Source organism: Chaetodon trifascialis, chromosome 15 (genome assembly GCF_039877785.1).
Source record: "Chaetodon trifascialis isolate fChaTrf1 chromosome 15, fChaTrf1.hap1, whole genome shotgun sequence".
In the NCBI taxonomy this organism is placed as follows: domain Eukaryota; kingdom Metazoa; phylum Chordata; class Actinopteri; order Chaetodontiformes; family Chaetodontidae; genus Chaetodon; species Chaetodon trifascialis.
This window is the reverse complement of record NC_092070.1, coordinates 20,208,608-20,225,254: the sequence shown is the minus strand read 5'-3', so window position 1 is coordinate 20,225,254 and position 16,647 is coordinate 20,208,608. Positions and strand designations below refer to the sequence as shown.

At 45.3% G+C, this 16,647-nt stretch overlaps 1 protein-coding gene across 2 annotated transcripts in view; it reads left to right on the top strand.

Moving 5' to 3' along the window:
• The window catches only part of plekhh3 (pleckstrin homology, MyTH4 and FERM domain containing H3), a 31,912-nt gene that overhangs the window by 9,765 nt on the left and 5,500 nt on the right, over positions 1-16,647 (top strand). The window contains exons 3-9 of one of the 2 annotated variants that reach the window (XM_070982053.1): positions 5,231-5,325; positions 8,953-9,135; positions 10,451-10,608; positions 13,018-13,141; positions 13,724-14,021; positions 15,981-16,188; positions 16,371-16,498. In XM_070982053.1, the coding sequence (XP_070838154.1) occupies positions 5,231-5,325; positions 8,953-9,135; positions 10,451-10,608; positions 13,018-13,141; positions 13,724-14,021; positions 15,981-16,188; positions 16,371-16,498 (1,194 nt within the window). Of the gene's footprint in view, positions 1-5,230; positions 5,326-8,952; positions 9,136-10,450; positions 10,609-13,017; positions 13,142-13,723; positions 14,022-15,980; positions 16,189-16,370; positions 16,508-16,647 lie in introns of both variants that reach the window. The other variant, XM_070982052.1, reaches the window with a different exon arrangement.

The window sequence follows — 16,647 nt, the reverse complement described above, 5'->3', positions numbered from 1 at the left end:
TAGATCTGCAACGATTAATCCGTTAGTCAACCAACAGGAAATTAATGAGCTATGAAAATCAGCATTTTTTAAGCTAAAATCAACATTTGCTCGTACATTTTTGAATGTGACGATTTGATGCTCTGAACCGCATATCTTTGGCTGATAGTTGGACAAAACAGTTTGAAGATGTCACCTTTGGACTGTTTTCTGAATTTTATAGACAATTAATATGAATTTTCACTGTCAGAAATTCCCAATATCTCCGACTTATAATTACAATTGGGTGACCAATGTGAGCAGTTTTGACGCATAACTACGGTTTAAACGATCTGACGGCAGCTGCCACTGACTCCTGAACTATTTTTTTGTCATTGGAAATTGTACTCTGTCCAATAACTGCAGCTATTACTCATCACATAATCACAGTGGAAGACAGAACAGGCTCAAGGCAGACATTATGGACAAGATTTACAAGTAGTGAGGCAGCACTGAGGTACAGTAGCTAACATCCCAGCAGCCTTGACTGCAGTGGCATTAAAATTAATTGCTTTTGTGCTGATAAAAAGCTTGCTACGTAACCTCACAGCCACACAAGTCTTTTCACTAATGCGGCTGATTAGATCTCTTCTCAAGGCTATGTGGGCGTGTGCAAACTGTGCTGGACTGACATCTCCTTGACTCTCCTGTTAGTTTTGTTTCACCTGTTAGGGCGGGACAACATACACCTTTATCACTCTTTTAAGCATGTACATGGAATTTGGTGACCTCATGTAATTCCCTATAAACCTCCACCTGGCTAAACTTGAACAGGAGTGTGTTTCACAAGGTCATGTGTTCTTAAAATGCCTTTATTAAATGATGTGTCATTATCACGTACTATGCAAATGTTGTGGGTTGTAAGTAATGTAAGCAAGTTGGTTTGTCATTAGATCTTTACTAATAGGTTGTAAGATACAGAAAAGGTGACAGAAGGGTGAGAGAGTACCTGAAGCTACTGTACACAACAGAAATGTGAGAACGTATGTATATATACAAATTTTAGAAAGTAGGTCATGAACAGCCTAGTAGTGGTGACAGTTAGTGATGGATAGATGAGTACTGAACACCATCAGTATCTGAGGGCCTCAGTGGCTTTACACCATACAGTATCTCACTCATGTGCAGAAGCCAGGGGTCATGAAGTGGTGAACCTCGCTCCATCCTCGCTTGCCCCTTTCATACCCAATCACGAGATTATCACCTGTTACCAATGAGCCTGTTTACCTGTGGAATGGTTCCCAATCTTTAGTTGCTCCTGTCCCAACTTGTTTGAAATGTGTTGCTGCATCAAATTCAGAATAAGCAGATATTTACAGTAATCAATGAAGCTGATGGGGTAAAACATGAAATATATTGTCTTTGTTCTGTTTTCAAATGAGTGTATGTCAAAAAGGAAAAGCAAATGATCACATTGTGTTTCATGTTTTACAAAGCGTCCTATCTTTTTTGGAATCGGGGTAGTATGGTAGTACCGTGTAGAGAAATATTTCTCTTCCTCTCTCAACTCGTGTTTCTTCTTTTCAGACTTTTTGGCAAATTCCCCCTCTCTTACCTTGTGGTGCAGCTAGCAGTTTATTTTCTGGGCCGAGCCTGACCTTTGTGATGTGGGCTGCTCACTCTTTCATATCCACTTTGATAAACAGGTAATTGCGAAGGTGTTGACGGCAGTGTCGAAACACAGAGCAGAAGAAATGGCTCGATTTTCAACATATCTCAAGCTTCAGCAGTTGAGTGCCGTGACCTTCGAATGATGCTCCTCCTCTGCAGTAGCTGATGTTTGGTCCTGGAGGGGAGCACAGGAGAGGGAGAGGGGTGCTGTCGGTAGATGTAAGCTCGAGTTATTCTACGTGCTGTCTAATCCCCATGTCAAATTGTTTCCTGTGCTCCACAGGAAGTTGCCCACTGAAGGCCCCACCGTTACAGCCTCTGCTGGGATTTCTGGGAATGCGGGGGTGGTAGCCGGGGGGGTTGCATGAAGGTGGGGGTTTTAGGGCTGCTGGACAGCTGTGGAGATCCCAAAGCCCCCACATCAACAGTGCTCAAACGTTTGCCCCAAGCTGCATCATGTTTAGTTTTCTGTATTCGTAAGCCGTCTTTGGTTTCCTTACACCACTGATTGGATTGTGACTGGAAAGAAAGTATAGACTGAATCATGTCATGCAGATGTTCATTAATGAAGTCAGACACAAGAAGAAATAGCTTTTCCGGCCGTGTATGGAATCATGTCATTGTGCTTGTTCTGCTGCTGTGTTTGTGTTGTGCTTGCTCAGAAAACGATCCAGTCAAAGCCGTCCAGTGTCGTACACTGTAGTAGTAGTAATACTGTTGAAGAATGGCACCTGATTGAGTGTGTTTAGATGCAGGAGGGACACAGAATGTTTCGAACAGATGAAATCATACATCATTTTATAATCTATTTTCCATCAGGTTTGTTCCGAACAGGCCAGTTCCTGTTAATGAATGACATTTTTTGTTCAGTAACTAAGGAGAGCTTTGCACTATGTAGTGTGTGTGTGTGTGTGTGTGTGTGTGTGTGTGTGTGTGTGTGTGTGTGTGTGTGTGTGTGTGTGTGTGTGTGTGTGTGTGTGTGTGTGTGTGTGTGTGTGTGTGTGTGTGTGTGTGTGTGTGTGTGTTTGTGAGGTTAGTTGATGCTTACATATTTACATTTCTTCTGCTTTTGAGGTTTTACTTTTTTTCCGCTGTCATGTAACCATTGAGCAGTGCATGTTTTTTACAGCACATGCTAACGCGATGTGCGACTGTCTTGTCAGAGGTCAGTGTTATTGCTCGCTTCTTCTCTCTTTAGACTGCAACTGTACCTTTTACTCTTTATAATGACACCAACGTGTCTTATTCTAGTGTTCGAAAACAATTTCGTAAGTTTTAACAAAGAGAACAAAATGAGTGTGAAAGAATGAAAGAACAAACAAGTGTCATTATAACAAGAACAGCTTGTTGTCGTAATGAGGCACTAAGCAGCCTTTATGCAACTTTATACTGCTGTGGTCACCAGCCAAGGAGGTTTTGGACATTAGCCTGCCTTTTTGGACACAATGATCGAGCCTCTAAGGCAGCATTTAAATTGAAGGTCAGAGCTACAAAAGGTCAAAACCTGAGTTTGGACTTGTGCTTCTGTCCCCTTTCAGTCCCACCTCTGTCTCTATGTAGCCTGAATTGGACTTTTTAAGTTTTTCAGGTGAAAAATGAGGGCAGAGCAGTTAGAGGCAGAAAAACAGATTTGTGTCTGTGCTAGCAGGATGGCAAAATACCCACATTTCTTAGAAATCTGCAGACATGAGAGCCAAGCTTGATTTTGAACTCCAAGAATATTCCTGCAAGATATTCGACCTTTTGTACCTTTTGTATGGGTTGAAGTCCTGCAGCAGGATCTTTGGATCCCCATTCGCTTTCACAAAGTGGTCACTGGTCATCTCGGGATCAATATAAAAACAACAGTTAAAAAAAAAAAAAGACAACAACCAGATGACTCGATCAGATGACTCTGCACATTAAACAATAGATAGCAGCTGTTTTGTTAGCGGTTGTTTATAAGTTGAGGAATTCAAAATTAGCCCAGCTATAATATCAGTGTATGCTAAATTGAGATTTAAAAATTTAAGTGTAAGGATTCTTTTATTGCTGTTGATATTTTGGATGCAAGCCCATCACAGGCAACAGCAGTAAAGGTATTGAACATAAACACTCCCCCATACAAATCTAATCCCTCGCTCATCTGGGCTACATATAGACTAACTCTGCCTGTCTGCGTGCATGTCTCCGTTACGTAGCGGGAGTTATTAACAACCTCAAATAAGAGACGTCGTCACATTTCTGTGTTTATTTTAATACCTATAAGTGGGGTCTGTGCATGCAGGGACTGTCAGAGGTCCCCGAAGGCTGCTGCTGTAGCAGGCGAGACAGCTTAGTTATACGGCCTCACTAGTATAATGTGACAGGATCCTGATCTCGCTTCTGCTTTCTGATGATGCCGTGAACCAGTTCACACACACATACGGAAAAATTGGCCCACAATATAAAGTTTCGCTGCATCTGAAAACGATCTTAAATTAGAGTCTAATGCCGCTCAGTAAAGATCTACAACTGCAGATGCATTTCATAAAGGAAACACATTGTATGCATGCAAGCATAATAGGCACTGTTTGAGAGTAATCTCACAGAGGTCAACCTGATAAACAATGGTAAAGACAGTATCAGGTCAGCGCACACAGAAAGAAAGGAAGTGGCTTTTGCAATCATGAAAGCTGAGTCAATGCAGACAAGGCTATATCCAGACTCATTGATGATTGCTGCCTTCCGTGAGGAGGAACCCTCCAGAATTATCAGATCAATACGGACATAAATCCGCTGGCGAAGGAGGAGGTAACTAGAGGCCAAAGATCCCTGGGAGGGAGGGCTTGATTCATTTCCTGAGCAGTAATCCCAGGAGGAGGAGGACAGGAAGGAAGGAGGGGTTTGTCACTTGTACCTCACATGCCAGTTAGACAGAGGAAATAGAGAAAATAAACAAGTAATTAGATAGATAAATAAATGAGGAGAGATAAAACCTCTAAGCAATCTAATAGACTGGAAATGGGCCTTGGCCTAAGATAACAAAGTCTGGATTTGACCACAACGTAGCCTGAGCAGATGTTGAAGCGTCCTGTATGTGGAGGTAGCTGCAAACACGATCGTGAGGCATTAAAGACGGAGCAGCGGTCCAGCAGATTTACAGATGTTTTTGATGTTTCTGGTTTTAACTATCCAAGGTTGTGACCTCTTGAACCTTCTGCCTTCCTCTGACCGGCATGAGCCGGCTGGCTGGGAGTCAGGCCGGCGTCGCTCTGTCACGTTTATTTTCAGTCGCTCGCTCGGCTCGGCAGCCAAAGTGATAAAAGAGAGACGAGCTGTCCACAGTGGCGTGGTATGCATCAGTGTGTGTTTGTGTGCTTGCGTGCTGCTAGGGAGGGAAAGCAGGAGAACGCGGGCGGACAGATATTCGTGGCACTTCTTCCAGTCCCCCCTGTGTGAACCCCACCGAAGAGTATCAGAGAGACTTGTAGTTGGCACAGTGTCACATGGGGGGTTCACAGCCAACTGTGTGTCTCTTGGCCAATTAGCTATCCAATGGGAGGGAGCCGTCAGGGGAAGACTGGGGCTGAGAGGGAAGCGGAGTTATTTGGTTACATTCTCTTTCTGCTCCTCCACACAGGCACACTGTCTCGGAGGCGTCTGAAGAGATGAAGAGCCTGATCATCGAGAAGAATAAGATGGGCCTGGAGGAAGAGCCTGAACTGCTGGTCAAAGGTGAGCCGGACTCCCAGCACAACACCACCGTTTCTCTGGTCTACCTGCGACTGAATGCATCAACCTGCTTTGGCTGTTGATGCATCAGCATCAATCAATTAGTCCGAAATTTTGATTTTAAGCAAAATGCTGATCCAGTCACTGACTCGCCTTCTTTGATGCATGAATTTGCTCCCTTTTTGTCATCAATGCAAATTGAATACCTTTGCATTTTGGACTGTTGATTGGACAAAACATGCAATTTAAGCACTGACATTTTACAGACTAAACATTTAATAGATTAATGAAAAAAACATCAGTAAAAATAAAGTTTAGTTGCAGCCCTACTTTGTCTTTGAGTTATTAACTGAGGTCCTTGCAGGCTTAGGTTGCTGCTGTTCACCTCATTAAGAGCTGCATATATTTCATTACCCTAATTGTCTCCTAATAAGTACTGTCGCAGCTCCATGCTGTGCTATCGCCCCGTAGCCAACCCGTCTCTGACCACATGTGGCCCACAGCTGCTCCCACTCCCCCCCGCTCTGCGTGTTCATGTGAGGATAGCTGCTGGCATCAGGAGCGCCGTCTTTGGTGTGTGATGCTTTTGAGGAATGATCTCATAAGATATTTCTGTGATATTTTTTTCCTTTTTTTCCCCCCTTCTTGGCCTGCTACTGAAAGAGAGCAGTAAAATGCCAGCACTTGGATAAGTTACGTCCTGTTTGGAATGGCGGCAGTCAGATTGCCTAATTCTGACAGCAGTTACTATGCGCCCTTGGCTAGTGCCCCTCCCTCACTGCTGTCCCCTCTCTGTCCCTGTCTCGCTGTCGGAGGAGAAGAGCTTCCCTCCAAAACAGAGGACAGCTACTTTCCTTGGGCCATTGATTGGGATTTTAGCTTTTGCAGCAGGCCCCCGTCCTTCAACCGACCCCACTATTACAGCTTCCACCACAGCTGGACACCTCAGAGCATTTGATAATCCCTCTCATTTCTCTCTGTGTTACACAAGTATATGTTTTCAATAGTTCCTCCATCAGGGCCTTTCTCCTTGTTCTCTATTTTTGTTTGTTTTTCAGCAGGACATCCTGGGGCTATCTGAGGTTAATGTTGCCCCAGTATCTAAAATAGGCCACCATCATCATGTAGACTGATGATGGAAGGATGAATCGTAATACCCATGGAGTGGTGACAGAAAGCGATGTTGACTGATGCGCGTTTGTTGATGTACAGTTAAAATGAGCTGCCACTCACATGATGCAGGGCTTCTCATACTCTGATTCAAAAGGGAGAAAAAGTTTATTTGTGAGTTTTATTGTGCATAAATGCAAAGTTCAGGTCCAGTTTATAGTTAATATCTGCCAATCTCTCATCCTTTTAAAGTGCTTTTTCATTTTGCAAGTCCATTCACTTTGTTCAAATGCGGAATAATTTTTCAGATTTGTGCATGAAACAATTTTTTTTGTAATTTGCAATTATATTTTTTTTAGAATTTGTGGAACAAACATTCAGTACTCAGAAAGTGACAGCAGGCTTGCAGGAAAGAGGCGGAAATGCACAGTGAGAAATTGTTTGCTCAATCTGTGTTTGAGGGGGTGGGGCCTCGGGGGTCAAGGGTCACAAATGAAACAAATTAAGGGTGAGCCGTGGCCCCCAGGGGAGACATTAGCAGGCCACAGAGATGGGATCCAGATGGGGGACCATGGGAGGGGTATACAGAGGGTCCCGGGACCCTCTGTCTCTCCCTTTTTTGCCTGTCCGTATCGCTCTGTTTGAAATTCCCAGAAGGAGCAGCATCTGCGGGGCGTCCCGTGTCTGTGACAGGCATCAAGGTAGCAGGCATGCCCTTCCCTCCATGTCCCAGTCAGCTTGTCTGCATCCCCGTCCTACATCCAGTCTGTCAGCAAGCTCAGCCCAACTTACCTCATGGTTTTTATTTATCCGTTTCACGTTGGGTTTTGATGCTGGCCCCTCTGATGTGGTGTTAAGTACCTCCAGGGTTTTTGCTTTGGGCTATATTGGGTGGGTTTATGGCGGGTTCAGACCTGCCACTTATATCATAAAGAAGCATTCTCAAACAGGAAACATAGCCTGAGAGGCTGAGCCCTCGCCCCCCTCCTCTCTCTTTATTTTTATTTTGGAATAGAAGTGAGGCAGTGGAAGCTTTGTACTGCCTGAGAAAACCACTTTGAGGGAAGGACAAAAACAGGGAGATGAAAGTACACTGGAAGAGAGTGAGAGCACAACGGAGAAAGATGCCGGCGAAATGAGCGCTGGTTAACAGGTGGCACGCAGCTTGCTAACCGCAGAGGAAGTTGTGATGCTGGTGTGGCGTCATTGCCGTTTTCACAGGGTAGGAGGCTGAAGGTACATTGCCTAATTGTTCCTTTAAAACCAATCTCAAAAATGCATGCACAAGCTTCCTCACAAGCGGCATACTGCCAGCGTATAGCTGTGCAGATGGTACCACCCCGCCAAGTATCAGTCCAGGTGGCCCGTTAGAGCCCTCTGCCAGCCTCTCCATCAGCCCTCTGGTTGACCTGTGACCCCCTGCAAGGACTCGTCGATCCTCCTGTCTGTTTCTCTCCAGGCGGCATCTGTACAGAACTCTGCCAAACTACTTTATTTATCTGTTTTGAGGTTAAATATTTATTAGGAACAATTTGCATACATAGCTGAGGGGAGTGAAGAAGTTCAGTGCAGTTTGGCAACAGTGGATCTGCACTATTGCAGTCTTTCCAAACCCTCAGGACTTTGGGAACACAACCGTCTTGCATAGTAGAGCCAGGCCTGGCAAGACCAATGGGCATGTCTGTGAGCTGGCTGAAGGCATGTCTACTTTACTGTCTTTGTGTCTCTGTCACACTGTTCCAGTACATCTCTCTGGCTCTCTCTCTCTGTCTCTCTCTCCCTCCCCCTTTTCTCACTCTGTCAACCTCTAAAGTGGTAATTATGTTGGCTGCATGCAGGCTTTAATGCCTATGCCATTAGCTGGCTGTATTTTTATCCCCTAGTATTTACCCCAACGAGGCAGTCACATACAGACTGCAGCAAACTTTATGGACAATTACATGCCTTGGGGATTATTCTTAGTGAAGACATGGTGGGGCAGCACCAGCTCCATGACTGGCCCACCTACCGTCCAGACCTTCCCAGTGAAAAGCTTGTCTCAGTGTGTAGCTCTGATAGCATAAAATAAGAAACTAAGTACAGGTAACGTCCAATTAAAACACATTTCCATTTTTCATGACAACGTACTTGATGAAATAAAAAGTATATTTCTCAAAATAAAGTATTTTTTGGTGTCAATAACAAAACTGGGGTCTTGGCATGAGTATCAAAACATTTCAGTGCCCAGCTGCAGAAATATATGTGTGTCAACCAAAGGTGACATGTTCAGACGTCTGGTTTTATCCAATCAACAGTCCAAAATCTAAAAATATTTGGTTTATCATAATTTAAGAGAAGAAAAAGCAGCAGACATTAACATTTGAGCCATTAAATGTTGGCTATTGTTGCTTTAAAGAATACTTGAACTATAAAATCTGTTATCAAAATAGTTGTAAATTAACTTTCTGTTGTTTGACTAACTCAGTTATTTCATTTTGAAGTTGAGTTGTCATATAACGCGTGTGTGTATCTGATTTAAAGGGTGGCTGTTGCGGGAGGTGCGAGGCAACTGGATCAAGCAGCGTCGGTACTGGTTTGTGCTGAGCCAGGACTCCCTCGACTACTACAGCGGACAAGAGAAAGGAGCCCGCAGACTGGGCACGCTGGTCCTCACCAACCTCTGCTCCGTCATCTGGCCAGACAAGCAGACATATAAGGAGACGGGTGAGGGGCACACAGACGGCCTGATGCATAGCTGACTCATGCTTATGTACACTGGCCCGTAATCTCTGCCGGGTCCAGTAAGACCTGTGTAAATTCCCTATGCGGTGTAGTGATCATAGACATTTTGTAAAATTCCTCAGAAGTTATTCTGGGTTTTTTGATATGCAAGTGACGTCTTGTGGTCCCTTTCCCTTCCCATGAGTGCTGTAATTCTGAGTAAGTTTGGGAAGCCCCGGCTGTGTTTGGTCCAGAACTGCTCAAGGTTGGTCGAGAAACCTCACATTTGAGTAATCAGCAGGGGCATCTCCCTTCGCTTTGTGGGATGAAAGAAAACAAAAGCCTTAGGAAGAGACACAGGGATGACTTGTCCTTTTCAAGTCTGTCTATTACTCAGACATATTGCCCTCTGTCTACATCTGTCTGTCTGTCTGTCCACCAATGGAGGCAATTATGTCCTGGTGACTTCACCAAACCACTTACAATATCCAAACCATTGTATGAACCCAAACATGGTTCTCACTAACTCAATATGTCAGGGGACTTTTCTGGACAGAAGTGCGTTTTCAACAGCAGCTTTGTCATAGGCTCTATTGGCTGTTTCACTACTGAACTGACTTTGTGCTGCTCTCAAGCCTCTCAGAAGTATGTCACATAAGAGTTTGAATGAAATATTTACTTCCTCTGTGTTTTTTCTGGTTGTTACCATGAAATTTTAGTTCCTTTTTAAGGGCTTAACCTTTGACATCATTGAATCTTTAGAGCAGAGTTAACATAATGGAACCTAACAGTTTCAAAGTGGACAATGGCAGTACCGCCGTATCATAATCTCAGTCGTAAAACCTCTTAATTTTTGGGTTTGCACTTCATCAAGAGCCTAAACAAAGAAGGATGTGGTGCCAAGTCACGTAGCAGGAAAGCCTGATAACAGCCACAGGGCTGCAGATCAGGCCAGGCCGCCTGGGGTACGTCTAATACTTCCTCTGCGCAAGGAGGAAGCACGCCTTTTTTTCACTTTTATTGCAGGTCGTCCAAGAGGAGACTCACTGAGAGGTTTAGCACTTGTGTCCTAACTCATCTGCAGAATGAGTGTTCTTGTTTGGTTTTGGCGTGGTTCCTCTTAGGCTGACCTTTGATCCTCAGTGAAACCGAGAGAGGAAGTCACGGAGGGAGAGTCACGCCAGATATGCAGGGTGTCCCGTGCGGAGAGCATTTCACTCCTCTCTTCCCTATTTGCTTCAATTACACTGTCATATGAGGCACAGTTTGAATTTCAAGTGTCAGTCATTTAAAGTGGTCTTTTGTGTGTTTCTCTCAGGCTACTGGAGCATCACAGTGTACGGGCGAAAGCACTGCTACAAGCTGTACACCAAGCACTTCAACGAGGCTGTGCACTGGGCATGTGCCATCCAGAAGATCATTGATACCAAAGCACCAGTGGAAACGCCAACACAGCTCCTGATTCGAGACATTGAGGTGGGTCACACAACACACACTCAAAATCATATACACGCAGTTGCTGTCGCCCCCCTGAAAAAGGTAATTCCAAGATGAAGATATTTCCAGTTGCTGAGTACTCTGAAAATTTGGATTGGATTTTGAAAGGATGCCTTTTGCTTCACCTTCTCATGTGGAAGGAGACCGAAGTGCATTTATAAGGGACAGCCATATTTTTAGACCAGGGGTTGCTAGAGAGCACAGCGTGCTGGAATCTCATTGAGCAGACAGATGACTCGCCTTGCATCAGTCTGCCCCTGGGGTGACGAGAGGGGCAGTTTTGGCAGAGGGGGTGGAGGAGGGCTTGGTGTGAAGCAGCAGAGACAGATAAGCAGTCCTTTGCCTGGCCTCCTGTGTCTGTAATCTCCCAACGAGAGTCTCTAATCTCAAAGAAAGTGGTTAATCTGCTGGCCTCCGTCTGCCCCTGTCTGCTTCACCAGGAGGGGCCAAGTGTATATTCTGGAGGAACAGAGGGGGCCTGCTTTTAAAGTAGTCCACAGTCATTATTTCGCTTTTTCCTCTTCAAGACTCGTTCTCAGTTTTTCTCTCTCGCACTCCTCCTCTGTCTTTTTGCTTTCTGTTTTCCTCACCTTTGCACACGGGCACACTTTCTCCAACAGGCGAGGTGTTTTCCCTCTCGAGTGTGAGATTAGGACTGCCGCTGCAAAAATCAAAGAGAGAATGAACAGAGGAGGCTTTGTGTGAACAGGCCAGCTCGCTTATCTTTAAAGCATAGATTCATGTTCCAGCCGCAGACACAAGGGAGAGCGGGGATTGCAGCTGTAGCCTTGGACCTACAACCAGAGGCCATGTGTGAAAGAGAGAAAAAAGGAGGGAAGATCTGAAGAACAGATTAGATGGGTGAACTGCTGTATCTCAAATCTGCCACACATTACAGATAATTCCGGTTTATTACCCCTCGGATCAGATTATCATTCCTGTCTGTAATAACACTGTGTGTACCAAGTTAGCACAAGCAATCAGACAATCTTACAACTCAAACTTATTCTGAAGGGAAAATGAAAGCAAATTGTAAAATCATTACTTAAATGTCCATTGTAAACATCCATAACACCTCCTGGCTCAATTCTGACCTACTATACTTCAAGTAGCTGTGCAAACGCAGTTTTTTTTTGTGCTCTTTGGGATTATTAATGATATTTCAGGTGCACTCAGTTTTAGTTTTATGTCCAAACAAAGCGGTTCAGATAATCTAGCTAAAATCCTGTTTTTTTCTGTAACTGCTTGTGTTTGTTTAATCTGTAGACAAATGAAATGTAAAAATGACAACTCACCATTTTATAGGAGTTTATTTCTTGGCCAAGACCAGTTTGCAAGGCAACCAGCAGAGACTCCAGGAAGTTAGCCAAGAAAAAGTCTTGTACATAACCTCTGTTAAATAGCAAATTGTTGTTTTTCTGTTTTTTTTTAATTAGTGAGCTTTGAATGTCTGGTAGGCAGATATTGTGACCTTTGGATAGAGCCAGGCAAGCTGTTTCCCTGTTTCCAGTCTTTGTGGTAGCGTTAAGATAAGTTCGCCGGCTGCAGACTAGCTTCATATCTACCATGCTGACTCGAGAGTGGCGTTAGTCATCACAGTCATCACTCATCTGGCTTTTGGCAAGAAAGAAAAAGAGTATTCTCCAAAACGTTAAACTACTGCATGTGTTAGGGGAAGACCAAAGGGAGTGAGAGACAGTCTGCAGGCCTAACCCTGTATGTGAAGCGAGTGAATGCTATGGATGCTGGATGTTGTGCTGCATCCTGCTGCACATGGTCCACAGAGCAGCATCTCATTGCCACATTTCAAACAGACAAGCCTGTCACCAGTGTGCACCAAACACTTCAGAAGAATGTGTCAACTTTGCCCCACTAAGGAGGGGTGAAAGCGGGCTTGTCTTGTAGCCAGAGGGGGTGGCTGGTTTGGGGCGGGGGGGGGGGGGGGGGTTGCAGAGGCAAGAGAGAGCCAGAGCAGTGGCAACGTTACTAATGAGCAACAGGTGCTGGAGGGCAGTAGCATGGAAGCCATCTGTACGGCTGGAAGGCATCTTTGCACATAGGCAGCGAAAGACACAAACACTCGCACACTAAACTCATTGACACCAGTGGATAAAATATAACGTGTCAGTCATGCTTGTGTGCTTTGCTGGGTCATCACTTGACCTTCCCGCTGCTTTGAAAGTTGCCAGAACTGAATAATGACCCTGGTCAAATCGACCCCGGTCACCCCTGACAGGCAAACAGACACACTCAATCAACCTCTCTATGACTTGCTTCCAAGTCGGCTGCAGACTTATTGAAGACACATGAAAGTTCACTCTTTACTGTGTCTGCTGATGTTATCATCACAATTGTTTTGGGGGGTTTTTTTCCACTTGTGCTCTTTAGGAGAATAAGTTCCACCCGGAGGTCGTGGAGCACATCTACCAGCACAATCCCATCCTGAAGTACACCCAGGGTCCCCTGTATGCTCCTCTGCTGCCCTTCCCCTACGGCAGCCTGGAGCACACATGTAAGTAGTTAACATGTACACGTCACAAGTTGCAGGTAAAAATAATAATAATGGTAAACCTAATTTGTATAGGCTATAAAGTGCTTGAAATTCAGATCATTTTAAACTATCATGTGCAGATCAGTGCTGATGGCTGAGTCTTTCTTCTTGAAGCTTGTACATAATATTCCTGATGATGTACGCTGTGCTATCTAACGAAAGTGACCACCCAAGCCTGTGTGCATGTACAGTTCACGACCGTTTTCTGTAACTACTGTTGCAGGGCTTTATTGCTAATTGGAAAGGAGCAGTGTAATCTCCGTGATTGCTCTGCTGTTTGAATTGCTCAGAGGCAGCATTTAGCACAATGCAACAGGTCACTAAAAGAAGGACCTTTCTTGGCTTGGCTGTTATTAAAGCAAGTGCAAACAGGGGAACAAAGAGCTAAAAAAAAGACAGTAAGAACAATGTATCGAATGTATTTTTGGATTACAGTTTAAATGTCAGCTTACATAAGAAAATCTTAGCTTCCTACAGGTGATCCTGAAAACAGAAAGAATATAAAATTATAATGCAATATTGCACTGCTCCTCCTTCGTTCAGACCACAGCGGGAAAGGCTACGGCTCGGTGCGTGAGGAGGCCGTGAAGCTCTTCAACTGCCTGCAGCAGCTGGAGTCGGCGCGGGAGCCGGTTCCCATCATCCAGGGCGTGCTGCAGACCTGCTTGGACCTACGGCCCCTCCGCGACGAGGTCTACTGCCAGCTCGTCAAGCAGACCAGCTACACGCCTGCCCCGTACACCGCCGCACACCTCCGTTACTGGCAGCTTCTCACCTGCATGAGCTGCACCTTCCTGCCTGGGCCCACCGTGCTCAAGTACCTGCGATTCCACCTCAAGAGGTGAGTTGCACACGAAGGGTTGAAGAAGTGATACCGTTTAAATGAATGTTTCTGAGTAGTGATTAAAGTCAAATACTGGGCACAAATTAGAAAATTAGGTTAGATTATTCATATTGACTTTTGCAAAAATAAATCCTGCAAACTGAAGAAAGCTGTTTACAACATCTCCTACTTGTAATTACAAATGGAAAAAACTTTTTTTTTTTTTTTTTTTTAACTTGTTTCTGCTCGCTCTAATTTGTCCCAATGGGAAACATGACTCATGGAAGATGGCGGAAAACACAGCAAATCTATGTTAACAGTTTATGGTAATACAAAACCATGATTGTCAGTAATATTGCAGTGTCTATTTTATATTGATGATAATGCCATCTCAGTCCCATAAGAGTGGATGGAGCATCAGACCAGGCGTCAGGTGTCGGTTATGAGGCAGCGTGTGAGGGAGAACAGGTTGAATGCTGGAAGGTGAAGGTGAACCAGTAGTGCGTGCAGTAGCAGGGACAACATCGGGTCTAGACAGAAAGCAGGCGCCAGCACCGTTGACCACCAGTTTAGATATAGTAGCGTGATATGCCTTCACATTGTTAGCGTGTTCCCCCAGACAGATCCAGTGTTTTAAAGCTGGATTTGCAGGTCTGAATTAGCCCCTCTGTCAAGCATGCTAATCTAAGTTATTAGCAGTGCTAATCTCCTGCTCTAGATTTTCTCTCTAACGCAGTGCCATCAAACCGCTACAGTTTTCTATCTATATGTCTGTGCTGGGAATCACCCCCAGCTAATGGAACAGTTGCATGCAACGGCGATTCATAATAACGCTGTGGAACTCGCTGGCTGTGTGTTTTGATATGTCTCGCCGCCACTCTCACGCACTCTCTCACTCTGTGGATCAGTGCTGAGGCTGCAGCTGGGCAGAGCTAAGACTGGAGCTGGGCAGTGGGCCCAGAAACCCTCCTCCACTCCCCCAGTGCCCTGAGAAACCCCCGGGGAATGTCTGCTGTCAGAGAGAATAGGCCAGGAGAAAGAAAGCAGCAGCAGAGCAGGAGGAGGGGGCAACGAAGGAGGAAAGAGCAGAGAGGGGTGAAGAGAGGAGAGTATAGGACGGATCACACAGACTCAGTGGAACATTCCTAATTATGTTTCAGCAGGACAAATCCCACCCTGTGGCCATATAGTTATGAGAGAGCGAGACATCGGAGGGAATGAGAGGGCCTCTCTCCGTCTGGCAGAATGTTTGAGGCCCTCTTGTTCGCCTCTCTCTGTCCTCTCTTTTGTGTATTTTGGGACGAACATCTCAGTATAATTGTTTCCTTCCTATTTTTCCCTCTGTGTTTACACAGGGCTGAGCTCATAACTCCATCAGGTTGTATTTCACACCTCTCACACTCCGCCGTGTGAAGTGTGTGAGACTTGAGGCTCCAGTTGGAGCGTTGTCTGCTGCCTTTGTGCCCCCCCCCCCCCCCTTCTAGAACAACAGCACACACACACTCACCTACCACTCCTGGACACTCCGCTGGGAGGAAGTGGCAGGTCACCCCGATTCACAGGAGCGGAAACACCTTTTCCTGTTTCGTGCGCTACCCAAAGTCAAACATGTTTTCTTTGCCGTTTTCCTTTTCTTTGAAGGATTGAGGGATGTTGAGCCTTTTAAGTCCCTAAGAGCTAAAGTGAGAACATTTGTCATTCCTCGCCTCATTGACTTTCGAGCATTGCCAGCCCAATGAAAATAAAGACCCTGGTTGAATCAAAAGGGTGACGCAAAGTCCATAATCATAACATAACACTTTTCAGACTTTGAGTCACTGTTAACATCAGGAGCATTAACAACTTCTCCCTTTTACGTATTGAACATTTTCATTTTGCTGGCAGATACACAGCGATTCTAATTGTGCTTGCACACGCACGCACGCACACTCGTCGCGTATCCGCCCACCTCACTCTCACTCTCACTCTTTCTTGCAGGATCCAGAGCCAGAGCCCTGAGTCTGAGATGGATAACTATGCGTCATTCATCAGCGAGGCTCTGGAGAAAACCAAGTGTCGGGAGTGCGTGCCATCCTGGGAGGAGATCCAGATGCTGATGAGCCGACAGGAGATGCTGTGCACGGTGCACTATCCTGGCCCCGGATCCTGCCAGCTCTACATCAGCTCACACACTACAGCCAATGAGGTTTGGGCTCATTTGTGCTTCGTAGCACAACTTTTTCAATCTCTCAGCTCGTCACATGTTCCTGTTCTAACCTAAATCTGGAGCCTACTGACATTGCTAAGCCGTGATGATCACAGAATTTTCCCTCAACTGTTTGTGCGTCCGTCTGCCTTTTCAACCCACGTCCCCTTTCCCCTCGCCAGGTGGTTCGAAGGATGCAGGAGAAGCTCAGCCTACAAGAGAGCAAAAACACGTTTGCACTGTTCGAGCAGAATGCACTGTGGGAGCAGCCGGTGGCGGGCAGCGCTCTGATCGCCGACATCTTGACCAGGTTTGAAAAGTAAATGTCAGTCTTCGCCCTGTAAAACAGAGCAGACAGACACCACGAGGAAGTCAGACACAATAAAAGCAAGCAGGCAGACGCACTATCAACACCTCGTCTAAGTCTGGCAGGAATCTGAGCTATTTGTCACTCGTTAG